Here is a 17,324-nt window from a genome sequence, read left to right as displayed (position 1 = left end):
TACACACAGACAAAAGCACACACATAGAAAACAATACACACACACAATTACACTTACTATTGCTGCATGATGGTTCCAGGAGCAGGAGGATGTTGAGGGGGACAGGCAGGGTCACACTTTTTCGCTAGGCCCAACCCCTATAGCATAATACCGCAATTCATTCCGCGAGTCAGCAGGAGGGGGCAGAGCCAATATGATGCTGTTCTATGAGAAACACTCCCTCCCCACATAACTGCAAATTGCAGCATAAAGGGAAGTTTCTCTGTACTCAGAACCACCCCATCTTACTTGTGCTACTGGGGGTCCTGCCACTTTCCTCCCCTCATAGCTCTCACTGGCTGATTGGACACCATAGCCTCACTTTCCCTAGCTATATTGCTACCTTATACACTAAGTGCTGTGGCTGATCTGATCAGATCAGCCACAGCGCAGATCTGTCTCCTTCATATGCAGCTTCATATGAGGCTGTGAATAATGAGCAGGAAATGTCTCTGCTATCCCCCACTGGGATGGTATCAAGACCCCGGCACTTGGGATGCCAATGGTCAGAAAACTGACAGCAGCATCCCAACGTGCAGAATCCGACACCTGCTAGTTAAGTATAATAAACCTCTCCCTCTACCCCATAAGCCTAACCCTTCCTACATGCAGCCTAACACTAACCCTCCCCACTTGGTGCCTAACTTTAACCCTCCTTCCTTACTGCTCAACACTAACCCTCCCTTTTTAGGGCCTAACCCTCCCTCCACAGAGCCTAACCCTACCCACCCTTCCCCACGCTCAGTCTAATCCTAACCCTCCTTCTAGTGCCTAAACCTAACACCCCCCCCCCCCCCCCCACCACCACCACCACCACCACCACCACCACCACCAGCCCTCAGCCTAGCCCTAATCCTCCCTGGCTTGCTTATGATTGGGAGGCCGACAGCTGGAATTCCTGCGCCAACATAGTGATTGATGTCAGTATTCAGGGCGGCGTCAGTCATCTGACCAGTGTCAGGATTCTAGCATTGGTACACCGACTGCAGGCATCCTGAATGCCGGAATGCTGACCAGACACCTCCCGCCTCATCATTGTGTCTGTATTTTGCATACTGTCCCTGTTTTCAGGATTGGACTGGCCCCACAGAGGTGCAGGGAAAACCCATGGTGGGCCCCACTTCCTGGGGGTCCACCTCCTCTAAGGATCAGGTTCCAGGCAGTGCACTTGACTTATACATAATACATATGTTACCTTATACTGCACAGGACTATGGTGTATTCACTGCAGTACATTGCTGTTATTAATTTGGTGCATTGCATGCACTATCAGTATTTACTATATATACCTATTAAGAGGCCCAGATCATGCACTCTCTAATGGTTATCAAAACCTCTGTGGTGACTGACCACACCCCTACACATGGGCCCTACCACTGCATTCCCCAGTGGGCCCTTCATGCCCCAGTCCGACACTGCCTGTTTTTAACTTTGTATAGGCAAATCCAGATTTAAAACCTAAACATTTCATTGTAATTTGCCAAATCCACAACACAAAAATGGATTTAGAACCAAAACCAAATAGGGGTCCGTCCATATCTCTAGTTTTTTAATTAAATTTAGCTTTCATACACTAATTTCCATCTGTAGTGGTTCTGATGTTCTAAATGTAGCTATAATGTAAGTTACAGCATAAAGACTAAACAATAGCTCTGTAAATAATAAACTAATGTTGATAGAAAATTGTATCACCTGTGTTTGGCTCTATGTAGAATTTTGGTGGATTGCCGTAATCACCACCCGCAAATGTGAACTTGATGTTATTGAATGGCCAGTCAGCGTCTGTAAAGGTGACTTTTCCAACCAACGTATCCAAAGGACAGTTTTCAGCTACACGAAACATATTTGGCACTGGATCTGGTCTGAATTCATTCACACGTGTCACTCTTACGATAACAGTGACTGTACCTATAAAAATGGAAATAATGCATATACAGTATGGTGGCTTATGACTCTGGAGAAATTCAAGAAAGTCTGCTCATATTTCTTAAAGCGGCAATCATTTATAAGGCAGAAATGGGTTGCTTTTGCCTTTAAAATGATTGTGCTTTAAAAATACGTGCTGACTCACCGGAATTTCTGCAGAGATTGCTGTTTGCAGCCTAATACATAAGCCCTATAAATTTTAATAAATAGCAAATTACTGTTTATTAAATTCTCTTTTTAAATTAAAAATGTAAGTATTTTTAAGAATAGTATTTGATAAGCAAATACGTCTGTAAGAGTTTTTATAAAACAAATGGCTCAAGCAATTCATTATTCATTAGCACATCTTTATGTGTTGTACAAGCACGTGTAAAAAATATAATACTGTATTAAAATATTGTAAATGTCTGTTTTGTTTCTCCCCTTCCCCGTACATTACCAAACAGGCAAAATCAATTTCATAAAGGTATAACCAAATTTAAAATGTTTAGATGAAAAATAGGATTTTACTTACCGGTAAATCTATTTCTCGTAGTCCGTAGAGGATGCTGGGACTCCGTAAGGACCATGGGGAATAGACGGGCTCCGCAGGAGATAGGGCACTTTAAGAAAGCTTTGGATTCTGGGTGTGCACTGGCTCCTCCCTCTATGACCCTCCTCCAGACCTCAGTTAGGGAAACTGTGCCCAGAGGTGATGGACAGTACGAGGAAGGATTTTGGTAAATCTAAGGGCGAGATTCATACCAGCCACACCAATTACACCGTATAACTTGTGATAAACTTACCCAGTTAACAGTATAAACAACAACATAGCCACGGTATCACCGAAAACTATAACATAACCCTTATGTAAGCAATAACTATATACAAGTCTTGCAGAAGAAGTCCGCACTTGGGACGGGCACCCAGCATCCTCTACGGACTCCGAGAAATAGATTTACCGGTAAGTAAAATCTTATTTTCTCTAACGTCCTTGAGGATGCTGGGACTCCGTAAGGACCATAGGGATTATACCAAAGCTTCCAAATGGGCGGGAGAGTGCGGATGACTCTGCAGCACCGATTGAGCAAACAGGAGGTCCTCCTCAGCCAGGGTATCAAACTTATAGAACTTTGCAAAGGTGTTTGTCCCCGACCAAGTAGCTGCTCGGCACAACTGTAATGCCGAGACCCCTCGGGCAGCCGCCCAAGAAGAGCCCACTTTCCTAGTGGAGTGGGCCTTAACCGATTTCGGTAACGGCAATCCTGCCGTAGAATGCGCCTGCTGAATCGTGTTACAGATCCAGCGAGCAATAGTCTGCTTTGAAGCAGGGGTGCCAACCTTGTTGGCCGCATACAGAACAAACAAAGCTTCAGTCTTCGTGATCCGAGCCGTTCTGGTCACATAAATCTTCAAAGCCCTGACTACATCCAGGGACTCAGAATCCTCCAAGTCCCTTGTAACCACAGGCACGACAATAGGTTGGTTCACATGAAAAGATGAGACCACTTTCTTTTGGCAGAAAGTGAGGACGAGTCCTCAACTCTGCCCTATCCACATGAAAAACCAAGTATGGGCTTTTATGCAATAAAGCCGCCAATTCTGAAACACGTCTCGCCGAAGCTACCGCCAACAACATGACCACTTTCCACGTGAGGTATTTCAACTCCACAGTTTTAAGTGGTTCAAACCAAGGTGACTTGAGGAAACGTAACACCACGTTAAGATCCCAAGGCGCCACTGGAGGCACAAAGGTAGGCTGAATATGCAGCACCCCCTTCACAAAAGTCTGTACCTCAGGAAGAAAGGCTAATTCTCTTTGAAAGAAAATGGATAAGGCCGAAATCTGGATCTTTATGGACCCTAATTTTAGGCCCAAGGTCACTCCTGTTTGAAGGAAGTGAAGTAGACGGCCCAAATGGACCTCCTCCGTAGGAGCAGCTCTGGCCTCACACCAAGAAACATATTTCCGCCATATACGGTGATAATGTTTCAACGTCACGTCTTTCCTAGCCTTGATCAGGGTAGGAATGACTTCCTCCGGAATTCCTATTTCCGCTAGGATCCGGCGTTCAACCGCCATGCCGTCAAACGCAGCTGCGGTAAGTCTTGGAACAGACAGGGCCCCTGCTGCAGCAGGTCCTGCCTTAGAGGAAGAGGCCACGGATCTTCTGTGAGCAACTCTTGTAGTTCCGGATACCAAGTCCTCCGTGGCCAATCTGGAACAATGAGGATTGTTCTGACCCTGCTTATTCTTACAGTTCTCAACACCTTGGGTATGAGAGGAAGAGGAGGAAACACATAGACCGATCTGAACACCCAAGGTGTCACCAGAGCTTCTACCGCTACCGCCTGAGGGTCCCTTGACCTGGCGCAATACCGCTTTAGCTTTTTGTTGAGATGGGACGCCATCATGTCTATTTGAGGCAGGCCCCACCGATCCGCGATCTGTGCAAAGACTTCTTGATGAAGTCCCCACTCCCCCGAATGCAGGTCGTGCCTGCTGAGGAAGTCTGCCTCCCAGTTGTCCACCCCCGGGATAAACACCGCTGACAGCACGCTCACATGGCCTTCTGCCCAGCGTAGAATCCTGGTCGCTTCTGCCATGGCCACTTTGCTCCTTGTTCCGCCTTGGCGGTTTATATGAGCCACTGCCGTGACATTGTCTGACTGAATCAGAACCGGTCTTCTCTGAAGTAAGTTCTCCGCTTGATGCAGGGCGTTGTATATGGCCCTCAACTCCAGGACGTTGATGTGGAGACAAGTCTCCAGACTTGACCAGAGACCTTGGAAATTTCTTCCCAGTGCCACTGCTCCCCAGCCTCGGAGTCTTGCTTCCGTGGTTACCAGGACCCAGTCCTGAATGCCGAACCTGCGACCCTTTAGAAGGTGAGCACTGTTCAGCCACCACAGGAGAGATACCCTGGTCCTGGGAGACAGGGTGATCCTTTGATGCATTTGTAAATGGGACCCGGACCACTTGTCCAAGAGGTCCCATTTGAGAATCCAGCCGTGTAGCTGCAACGTCTTAATGGACAGAGACACGCTGTCCAGCAACTTCTCCTGAGATCTCGCCTTTATTAGGAGATCGTCCAAGTATGGGATAATTGTGACCCCCTGCCTGCGCAGGAGCACCATCATTTCCGCCATTACCTTGGTGAAAATCCTCGGGGCAGTGGAAAGCCCAAACGGCAACGTCTGAAATTGGTAGTGACAATCCTGCACTGCAAATCTCAGGAATGCCTGTTGAGGGGGGAATATTGGAACATGAAGGTACGCATCCTTTATGTCCAGGGACACCATCCAATCCCCCCCTCCAGGCTGGCGATGACCGCCCGGAGTGATTCCAATTTGAACTTGAACCTTTTCAAGTACAAGTTCAGAGATTTCAGGTTTAAAATGGGCCTGACCGAACCGTCCGGTTTCGGGACCACAAACAGGGTTGAATAATATCCCTCTCCCTGCTGGAGATGAGGAACTGTGACAATCACCTGTTGAACATACAATTTTTGGATTGCTGTCAACACTGACTCCCTCTCTGACGGGGAAGTCGGCAGAGCTAATTTGAAAAACCGACGAGGAGGCAAGTCTTCGAATTCTAGCCTGTATCCCTGAGCAACAATCTCTATTGCCCAGGGATCCACCTGCGATTGAACCCAGACGTGGCTGAAAAACCGAAGACGAGCCCCCACCAGATCTGCCTCCCCCCGGGGAAAGCCTCAGCGTCATGCGTTGGACTTTGCAGACACAGGGGAGGACTTCTGCTCTTGGGAACTAGCTGTGTGCAGCTTCTTTCCCCTGCCTTTTCCTCTGGTAACAAAGGACGATCCCCGCACCTTCTTGTTTTTATTGGAACGAAAGGACTGCATTTGATAATGAGGTGCCTTCTTAGTATGCTGCGGGGGGACATAAGGTAAGAAATTCGACTTACCAGCCGTAGCCGTAGAGACAAGGTCCGAGAGACCGTCTCCAAACAACTCCTCCCCCTTGTACGGCAAGGACTCCATGTGCCGCTTAGAATCGGCATCCCCCGTCCACTGCCGGGTCCACAGGAGTCGCCTAGCAGAAATAGACATAGCATTTATTCTGGAGCTTAATAAACAAATGTCTCTCTGAGCATCTCTCATATACAAGGCAGCATCTCTGATATGCTCTATGGTCATTTGAATGGCATCCCTATCTAAGGTGTCAATCTCCGTAGATGAGGAATCTGCCCATGCCACAACTGCACTACAAACCCAGGCCGACGCCATAGCCGGTCTAGCAATAGTACCGGAGTGAGTGTAAATGTGCTTCAAGGTAATTTCCTGCCTGCGATCGGCCGGTTCCTTGAGGGAAGCGGTATCCTGAGAAGGCAGTGCCACCTTTTTGGACAAGCGTGTCAGCACCTTGTCCACTTTTGGTGAAGATTCCCAGCGTATCCTATCAGTTTGTGGAAAAGGATACGCCATAAGAATCCTTTTGGGAACTTGTGGTCTCCTATCTGGAGCGTCCCAAGCCTTTTCGCACAATTCACTTAACTCAAATGATGATGGAAAAGTGACTTCAGGTTTTTTCTCTTTATACATGTGTACCCTCGTGTCAGGGACAGGGGGTTCCTCAGTAATATGCAAAACCTCTTTAATGGCCATAATCATGTACCGAATACCTTTTGCCCCCTTCGGCTGTAATTTTGCATCTTCATAGTCGACACTAGAGTCAGAATCTGTGTCGGTATCTGTGTCATCGATCTGGGATATGGTGCGCTTCTGAGACCCCGACGGGCCTGGTGCCACAGGGACAGGCATGGACTGGGTACCTGACTGATCCCTAGCTTCTGCCTTGTCTAACCTTTTATGCAATAGATTGACATTTGCATTCAAGACATTCAGCATATTCACCTGTTCCGGTGTCGGCGTTGCCGACGGCGACCTGACATTCAAACACTCCCCGTCCACAGTAAGCGAGCCTTCCTCGTCAAACATGTCGACACACGCGTACCGACGCACTTCACACACACAGGGAACCCCTTTTCTGAAGACAGTATCCCTGTCAAGGCCCTTTGGAGAGACAGAGAGAGAGTATGCCAGCACACACCCCAGCGCAACAACCCTGGAAACCAACACCAAATGTTTTTCCCCAGCAGCGCTGTGTAATATGTAAACCGCCAATTATGTGCCCCCCACCCTCTCTTTTAAGCACCCTTTCACTGTGTGTAAGCAGGGGAGAGTCCGGGGAGCTTCCTCTCAGCAGTGCTGTGGAGAGAAAATGGCGCTGGTGAGTGCTGAGGGAGAGGCCCCGCCCCCTCGGCGGCGGGCTTCTGTCCCGCTCAAACTTAGGAAAATATGGCGGGGGCTCTTTTATATACATGTACAAAGCCCCCTGTACATGTATATAGTCTTTTTGCCATGCAGAGGTTTATATTGCTGCCCAGGGCGCCCCCCTTCCTGCGCCCTGCACCCTTACAGTGACCGGAGTGTGTGAGGTGTATGGGAGCAATGACGCACAGCTGCAGTGCTGTGCGTCACCTCAGTGAAGCTGAAGGCTTCTGCCGCCTGAAACGTCTTCTGACTTCTGTACTTCTGGCTCTGTGAGGAGAAGGCGGCGCGGCTCCGGTGGTGGACGCCCAGTAAGAACCTGCGTTCACCCCCTCTGGAGCTAATGGTGTCCAGTAGCCGAGGAAGCAGAGCCTATCTTTGACAAGAAGGTCTGCTTCTCTCTCCTCAGTCCCTCGATGCAGGGAGCCTGTTGCCAGCAGTGCTCCCTGTGAAAAAGTAGTAAAAAGTAGAAAGAAAAATCCAAACAAAAATGCTTTCAGGCAGAGAACTCTGGAGAGCTCTCTGCAGTGCACCCATCTTGCTCTGGGCACAGTGTAAAACTGAGGTCTGGAGGAGGGTCATAGAGGGAGGAGCCAGTGCACACCCAGAATCCAAAGCTTTCTTAAAGTGCCCTATCTCCCGCGGAGCCCGTCTATTCCCCATGGTCCTTACGGAGTCCCAGCATCCTCAAGGACGTTACAGAAATTTACATGTAATCATCAGGTTTGCATTGTATCATACTTCTACATTCTCACTGAGTATAAACCAATTTGTAGGCACATACACTGTAGTAGCAATGTCTTACTTGTTAGAGAAGGTGTCCCTGAGTCAGAGACTTCAATGAGCAGTGTATGCTTGAACTGCATCCCAGCAAATTCCACATTATCATAATCTAAACCTTTAGGTCCAGTCTGCTTAGAATAAAAATGTAGCAGAATAAGTCATCGTATTGGAAAACTGTTTTATCATTTTAAAGCTTAAAATTAAAAAAAAGTTGAATTAATGATGTGATGTTTTTGAATTAACATTTTTATATGATTTGCTTTCAGCTTACTAGTCACATGCAGTTGGCTGACATACTGCCAGTAGGAGTTAATTTATTATTATTGTTGTTTATTTATATGGCACCACTAGGATTCCGCAGCGCCTAACAAAGTACATAAACAAATGAGCAAAACAAGAAAAAAATGACTTACAGTGCAAGACAATGTAGGACAAATACATAGTATATTAACATTGCTGCATCAGTTTACAGGACCTGAAATAATCATCAAGGTGGCAGAAACTAAAGCAGGGATGGGGAACCTTCGGCCTTCCAGCTGTTGTTGAACTACACATCCCAGCATGCCCTGCAACAGTTTTAGCATGGCCAAATAGCAAAACTGTAGCAAGGCATGCTGGTATGTGTAGTTCAACAACAGCTGGAGGGCCGAAGGTTCCCCATCCCTGAACTAAAGGTTTGTGCAGTTGTAGGGAGTATGAAGTGGAAAATAGTCTAAAATAGGGAAAAGCACATGGGGGGAGGGGGCCCTGCTCATGAGAGCTTACACAAATTGACTGTGTCTGTGATTAAAGCATATGCTCCTGTTTGGACACAAAACTTACTTTTGGGACACACTTCTTGAAATGCCCTAATCCGGACCAGCGTTATCAACTGAGAAAAAGCTTAGTTATCACAGGATTTACCATGCACCTGCCTAATTACAATCGGGAAATACTGCATATACTAACCACACAGACTGCCTACAGTGACTGGGTGATATTCTCAATTTGCTGTTTACTATACCGGATCTATTGGCACTTTGAACTGTTTATTTCAAATTAGTGTGCTTTTCTAATTAAAGGGGAATGTCTCCCCACTGTTCCTGACCAGATTAAAGGAACACAGCTTGCTTTATTCAACTTTTAATCACAGACGGATATATCAATATTACTGAGTTTTTTATTTATTTTTAATTGTGTCACTTTTTTATGCATGCTGTTTTATATTTGTTATTTTCACTAAATACAAAAATGATAACAATAACAACAACTGCTGTATATATATATATATATTTATTTCTTAATATTCATCCCTAGACCCAGAGCGCCATTCAGTTTGTTTACAATTTTATTTATATATTAAGGACCTCAACACAACAACACTTAAGGGCCCCATACACTACAATGATATGTCTGAGGCTGTAGTCGAAGGCGATTTCCCTTGAACTCTCCCGGGAGCTTCCCGGGACTGGTTCCATACGATTGCATACGATTTGGTACATTTTGCATGCGATATATCGTATGCAATCCCAGCCATGCCTGTGGGAACCGACATATAACGAGTGCAGTACTAACGATTTCACCCGATTTCACCCGATACATCGGCCCGAATGCCCGAAATTGGATGAAATCGGGCATTATCGTTCTAGTGTATGGGGCCCGTTAGAATAGTTGCTGGTGGTTGTGTCATTAGGGATTTCTTTCTGGTAAAACACAAAATCACAATTTGACTTCAACTCAAAGACCTATAAAAATTAATGAATCATATTTCTGCCTTGTAGTTACTTGTGTTATATTCTGCATTAATATGTTTAACAGTGCAAACACACAATCAATACCAAACTCACAGTAATTATATTGTTGGTGAGGTTAAATTTATTTGCTGAAAAATCATCAAGAGGTTTCATTTTATACTGCAAAACATTATTTGTTTTGTCTTTGTCTTTATCCATGCAGTTGATTTGTAGCAATTGGGTGTTAATGGGTGTTGTTTCAGCAACTTCAATCCTAAAGGGAAAATTACACATTACAGTGATACAGTTTATTAATCATACAATACACAAGTTATTTCAATATACAGTGTAAACAGGCTAGGCAAGTGTTTTGAGTGCTTAATGTGCTACAGTGAGTTGCACAACAGTCATTCACTCATTACGAGACAGTGACATGTGAAATGCTTATTCTCTAATTGTTAACTGTCTTTTAGAAGAAGCTGAGCAACCTTTTACTATGCTGCCAAGGGTGTAATAAGAGAGGAGGGTTCCCATGTGCAGTGTCTATGTAGGCCAGTGATTCCCAAACCTAGTCCTCAAAGACCACCAACAGTTCACGTTTTCCAGGTCTCCTCAGAAAATCACAAGGGAAATAATTAGCTAGATCTTTTAAAATGGGTCAGTGAGTAATGAATGCACCTGCGCATCTCTGGGTGACCTGGAAAAAGTGAATAGTTGGGGAACTTGAGGACCGAGTTTGAGAACCACTGGTCTAGGCCCCCTCCTCAATAGAAGGCAGCACAGTAGACTCAGCACTAGGAACCATATTAGACTCTAGCACTGTGCAAGAATCTACTGTGCATGTGCCACTGAGCCATTTTCCTGGAGTTTGTCCACCCGAGCCATTTTCCCCAGATGTGTGCAACAGTGCAGCTGATGCTGGTGTGGTACTCTGGAGAGGTCAGTATTGAAAAGATGGATGCAGGGTGTGACCCAGGGACCCGTGTATATCCTGCCCAGGCTAACATCACTTAGAGGAACACTTAGGGGCCTATTTATTAACATAATTTTTACTAACCAAATGTGAAAAAGGGTGTTTTTTTACACCCTTTTCACATTATTTTAGTTTCACTGAAATGTTTAGGGCTTTTGGAGCAGTTTTTGTAAAAAAGTGCTCTAGACCCTTTAATTCGCATTATTTTAGTAATCAGATTGCATTCCCCATATTTATAATGGGATATGCGAACTGGGCAAATGAAAAAAAAAAAGTGAAAATAACAAAAACGCAATGAGCCCTGTGTTAATCACAGGGATCATTGCAATATCAGTACTTCTACACAGCTTTCTCTGACCCCCGGCAGAGAAAGCTCTGCAGTGACCTGGCTCCAGTGATCAGCTATGTGTGTCCAAAGTTTAAAAAAAAAAAAAACATACTTACCAGTGCCAGGGGCCAGGAACCAGTGCTACGATGAAAGCTGCCGGTAATCGGGTCCTCCTGTGAGCAGCTGTGACCCCCAGTACAATAAAATGATGCTGCAAAATGGCAACTCACTTTACAGCACTGGGGGTCACAGCAGCACACAGGATCTGATGCCCAGCAGCCCACCAGCTGCTGGGAATGGTAAGTATATTTACCGGTGGGTGGGTCCTGGCATGGGGGAGTAGTCATGGCGTGGGGTGCAGGGGGAGTGCAAACGCAGCAGGAACTCAGAGCATTTTTTGTAAAAATATCCAATAATGCTGCAGAGGGCATTCGCAAGGACAGAGCTTTCTCGCAAGCTTTGTCCCTGCATGCGATTATTGATACATTCATGCGGATGGTGATAAATCAGCCCCTTAATGAGAAAAAGGGTAATGTTTACTTTTAGAATAATAGGGGCTTATAAAGTGAGACGTATTATAGTATACTTGGATAAGTGTAAATAATTATTGCAGAGGTGATGTATAGTTGAATGCAAGTCAGCCATAATTGCACCCTTATCTCGTGCACAGTACTAAATGCAGATATCTGTCCATATGCTGAGACCACCCCTATGGATGCACTTGGTTTCATAGCCATCATCAATATCAGTGCACACTTGTTCAAAGCTTATCCCAGATGCAAGAGAACCATCTGAAAACTAGCATATTTACATGTGCGTACAACTGTGCATACACCACAATTTCATCCATACGCCTTGATACACCCTTACTAAACTTAGCCTATATCTGAATACCCCATTAACATCCACTTATGTCCCTTCAATATAATTGCATATACCTCCGCATCACTTGTATTTATTTGTGCTCTGCACTGCACCATTCCCAGTGCAAAAACATGCATTAGGTCTTACACTATAAATGTTTATTCTGCTCCTGAAAACATGGCTTAAAAAGTGAACATCAGTTAGCTGTGTTAGATGTACAATAATGCAGCCTTTTCCCCCAGAACCATTTACATTGCAATATAATCTAACAATGTGCATCAATAACATAGATTTTCTGTTGCTGTGGAAATGTGTTATTGCGGTGATGTACCAAGAAAATATTGTGGAAACATCAGTGATACAGTTTTGGTGGATCTGCACAGACATTACCTGGCTTGCTGGTTAACACATGCACAGTTGAACTTGAAGCCCTTACATTGGCTACTCCTTCATATATAGCGCGGGATGTAATTAAGTCCCGAGTTTGGCAGCTGTGCCAGCTGAAATTGGATTTTTTTTTAATCATGTACATGGCTAAACCATACCTTGTACATGATTGCCCCTTTAAAAAAACATCTGAGTTCGTCCGGAATCCCGCACAGCCGCCAAACTCTGACCTTTTTAAAGCCTGCCCTTAGTATTTATCAGAGTATAGCAACTCAGAAAATAGGTCAACCTCTCGGACACCCCCCCGAGGGGCATCAGGATCACACTTATAAATTCACCAAACCCTTCACATTAATACCACAATTCACAAAGGCACAATAGGTCTCTGGCGCTCCACAATGTCCCAAAGTCATGTATTATTACTTTTTAGTAGAAATGGTAAATCAATATCAGTCCATAAAATATTCATATATTTCCTGACACCAATACTGTTGTCCTTTATTGGCACACCTAATTAATCTGTGCAGTGAACAATACACCTCTTAATGTATTATCAGAATATCTTTATTAAAAAACATAACATCTGCATAGCGACTAGGGATAGAACAGTGGACACATGACAAATGGATGGACAGTAACCCGTGATCATGCCCACCAAGCATGCCCCTCCGCACCAGATACTGCAGGACAATACGAAGGTGTATTGTTCTCTGGTGAGATTAATTAGGTGTGCCAATAAAGGATAACAGAAGCTTCTACGGAGGATTGATACACCCTGCAGATATCATCTTTGCCTCCTGTGAGCATAACATATAAGGGGGTGTTTTTAAGATTTGATACGACACACAGCGGTTGGCATTCTAGGAGTTATTCCCTCCTACCACTCCCTGAGCGCTGACACTTTCCATGTATACTGTATTACCATGTTTCCCCTGGGTGTGTTTTTTATCCAGACAATAATAAACTATTTGTTTATTTATTTATTTATTTATTATCATGCTTTATGATACATGTTTAAGGATAACTCCTGTTCAATCATAAGAATATTGGTGTTGCATGGGAAACTGTAAATATTTTATGGATTTACAGTATATTGATTTACCATTTCTACGATTGAAATATTAATATGTGACTTTGCGACATTGTGGAGTGACGGACACCTAACTCTTGTGGATTGTGGTATCTATCAGAACATGTTAGACTTCTTGGCCACAGCACTAGTAGATGAAACCATGATGATGAATATAGAGGGTTTCCCCTTTTACTACTGCCCACCAATAATGCGATGTTCCACTAGGTCTGTAAAACTAAGGGAACCCCAATTTGCTGTATGACTACTGCTGGGTTCCTAAGAGACATTTCTGAGGCAAAGTACAGCAGAAAATCAGACAAGCTATTTTTTTTACAAGTTTGTACTTTTTGGTCAGATATGGTTTTAAAAAATAAGAATTTACTTACCGATAATTCTATTTCTCATAGTCCGTAGTGGATGCTGGGGACTCCGTAAGGACCATGGGGAATAGCGGCTCCGCAGGAGACTGGGCACATCTAAAGAAAGCTTTAGGACTATCTGGTGTGCACTGGCTCCTCCCCCTATGACCCTCCTCCAAGCCTCAGTTAGGATACTGTGCCCGGACGAGCGTACACAATAAGGAAGGATTTTGAATCCCGGGTAAGACTCATACCAGCCACACCAATCACACCGTATAACCTGTGATCTGAACCCAGTTAACAGCATGATAACAGAGGAGCCTCTGAAAGATGGCTCACAACAATAATAACCCGATTTTTGTAACAATAACTATGTACAAGTATTGCAGACAATCCGCACTTGGGATGGGCGCCCAGCATCCACTACGGACTATGAGAAATAGAATTATCGGTAAGTAAATTCTTATTTTCTCTAACGTCCTAAGTGGATGCTGGGGACTCCGTAAGGACCATGGGGATTATACCAAAGCTCCCAAACGGGCGGGAGAGTGCGGATGACTCTGCAGCACCAAATGAGAGAACTCCAGGTCCTCCTCAGACAGGATATCAATTTTGTAGAATTTTACAAACGTATTTGCTCCTGACCAAGTAGCTGCTCGGCAAAGTTGTAAAGCCGAGACCCCTCGGGCAGCCGCCCAAGATGAGCCCACCTTCCTTGTGGAGTGGGCATTTACAGATTTTTGGCTGTGGCAGGCCTGCCACAGAATGTGCAAGCTGAATTGTACTACCAATCCAACGAGCAATAGTCTGCTTAGAAGCAGGAGCACCCAGCTTGTTGGGTGCACACAGGATAAACAGCGAGTCAGATTTCCTGACTCCAGCCGTCCTGGAAACATATATTTTCAGGGCACTGACAACGTCTAGCAACTTGGAGGCCTCCAAGTCCCTAGTAGCCGCAGGCACCACCAATAGGTTGGTTCAGGTGAGACGCTGAAACCACCTTGGGGAGAAACTGAGGACGAGTCCTCAATTCCGCCCTGTCCGAATGGAAAATCAGATAAGGGCTTTTTCAGGATAAAGCCGCCAATTCTGACACGCGCCTGGCCCAGGCCAGGGCCAACAGCATGACCACTTTCCATGTGAGATATTTTAACTCCACAGATTTAAGTGGTTCAAACCAATGTGACTTTTGGAACCCAAAACTACATTGAGATCCCAAAGTGCCACTGGAGGCACAAAAGGAGGCTGCATATGCAGTACCCCTTTTACAAACGTCTGAACTTCAGGGACTGAAGCTAGTTCTTTTTGAAAGAAAATTGACAGGGCCGAAATTTGAACCTTAATGGACCCCAATTTCAGGCCCATAGACACTCCTGTTTGCAGGAAATGTAGGAATCGACCCAGTTGAATTTCCTCCGTCGGGCCTTACTGGCCTCGCACCACGCAACATATTTTCGCCAATTGCGGTGATAATGTTTTTGCAGTTACATCCTTCCTGGCTTTGATCAGGATAGGGATGACTTCATCCGGAATGCCTTTTTTCCTTCAGGATCCGGCGTTCAACCGCCATGCCGTCAAACGCAGCCGCGGTAAGTCTTGGAACAGACAGGGTCCTTGCTGGAGCAGGTCCCTTCTTAGAGGTAGAGGCCACGGATCCTCCGTGAGCATCTCTTGAAGTTCCGGTTACCAAGTCCTTCTTGGCCAATCCGGAACCACGAATATAGTGCTTACTCCTCTCCATCTTATCAATCTCAGTACCTTGGGTATGAGAGGCAGAGGAGGGAACACATACCCTGACTGGTACACCCACGGTGTTACCAGAGCGTCTACAGCTTATTGCCTGAGGGTCCCTGGACCTGGCGCAATACATGTCGAGTTTTTAATCATGTGGAAGACTTCTGGGTGAAGTCCCCACTCTCCCGGGTGGAGGTCGTGCTGAGGAAGTCTGCTTCCCAGTTGTCCACTCCCGGAATGAATACTGCTGACAGTGCTATCACATGATTTTCCGCCCAGCGAAGAATCCTTGCAGCTTCTGCCATTGCCCTCCTGCTTCTTGTGCCACCCTGTCTGTTTACGTGGGTGACTGCCGTGATGTTGTCCGACTGGATCAACACCGGCTGACCTTGAAGCAGAGGTCTTGCTAAGCTTAGAGCATTGTAAATGTCCCTTAGCTTCAGGATATTTATGTGAAGTGATGTCTCCAGGCTTGACCATAAGCCCTGGATATTCCTTCCCTGTGTGACTGCTCCCCAGCCTCGCAGGCTGGCATCAGTGGTCACCAGGACCCAGTCCTGAATGCCTAATCTGCGGCCCTCTAGAAGATGAGCACTCTGCAACCACCACAGGAGGGACACCCTTGTCCTTGGTGACAGGGTTATCCGCTGATGCATCTGAAGATGCGATCCGGACCATTTGTCCCGCAGGTCCCACTGGAAAGTTCTTGCGTGGAATCTGCCGAATGGGATTGCTTCGTAGGAAGCCACCATTTTACCCAGAACCCTTGTGCATTGATGCACTGAGACTTGGCTCAGTTTTAGGAGGTTCCTGACTAGCTCGGATAACTCCCTGGCTTTCTCCTCCGGGAGAAACACCTTTTTCTGGACTGTGTCCAGGATCATCCCTAGGAACAGAAGACACGTCGTCGGAACCAGGTGCGATTTTGGAATATTGAGAATCCAATCGTGCTGCCGCAACACTACCTGAGATAGTGCTACACCGACCTCCAACTGTTCCCTGGATCTTACCCTTATCAGGGAATTGTCCAAGGAAGGGATAACTAAAATTCACTTCCTTCGAAGGAATATCATCATTTCGGCCATTACCTTGGTAAAGACCCGGGGTGCCGTGTACCATCCATACGGCAGCGTCTGAACTGATAGTGACAGTTCTGTACCCTAAACCTGAGGTACCCTTGGTGAGAAGGGTAAATTTTGACATGAAGGTAAGCATCCTTGATGTCCCGAGACATCATGTAGTCCCCTTCTTCCAGGTTCGCAATCACTGCTCTGAGTGACTCAATCTTGAATTTGAACCTCTGTACGTAAGTGTTCAAAGATTTTAGATTTAGAATCGGTCTCACCGAGCCGTCCGGCTTCGGTACCACAACAGTGTGGAATAATACCCCGTTCCCTGTTGCAGGAGGGGTATCTTGATTATCACCTGCTGGGAATACAGCTTGTGAATGGCTTCCAAAACTGTCTCCCTGTCAGAAGGAGACATCGGTAAAGCCGACTTTAGGAAACGGCGAGGGGGAGACGTCTCGAATTCTAATTTGTACCCCTGAGATATCACCTGAAGGATCCAGGGGTCTACTTGCGAGTGAGCCGACTGCGCGCTGAAATTCATTGAGACGGGCCCCCCACCGTGCCTGATTCTGCTTGTAAAGCCCCAGCGTATACTGAGGGCTTGGCAGAGGCGGGAGAGGGTTTCTGTTCCTGGGAACTGGCTGATTTCTGCAGCCTTTTTCCTCTCCCTCTGTCACGGGGCAGAAATGAGGAACCTTTTGCCCGCTTGTCCACGAAAAGACTGCGCCTGATAATACGGCGTCTTCTCATGTTGAGAGGCGACCTGGGGTACAAACGTGGAATTCCCAGCTGTTGCCGTGG

At 45.9% G+C, this 17,324-nt stretch overlaps 1 protein-coding gene across 2 annotated transcripts in view; it reads right to left on the bottom strand.

Annotated features, from left to right (window-relative positions):
- LOC134932483 (cadherin-related family member 4-like) overlaps positions 1–17,324 on the bottom strand; it is a 298,616-nt gene that overhangs the window by 93,251 nt on the left and 188,041 nt on the right. For both annotated transcript variants that reach the window (XM_063926947.1, XM_063926948.1), the window contains exons 14-16: positions 9,851–10,010; positions 8,047–8,152; positions 1,732–1,947 (exon numbers count right to left, since the gene is read on the bottom strand). In XM_063926947.1, coding sequence (XP_063783017.1) covers positions 1,732–1,947; positions 8,047–8,152; positions 9,851–10,010 — 482 coding nt within the window. The remainder of the gene's footprint in view (positions 1–1,731; positions 1,948–8,046; positions 8,153–9,850; positions 10,011–17,324) is intronic.

Source organism: Pseudophryne corroboree, chromosome 6 (genome assembly GCF_028390025.1).
Source record: "Pseudophryne corroboree isolate aPseCor3 chromosome 6, aPseCor3.hap2, whole genome shotgun sequence".
NCBI lineage: Eukaryota > Metazoa > Chordata > Amphibia > Anura > Myobatrachidae > Pseudophryne > Pseudophryne corroboree.
This window is presented reverse-complemented; position numbering and strand designations above follow the sequence as displayed.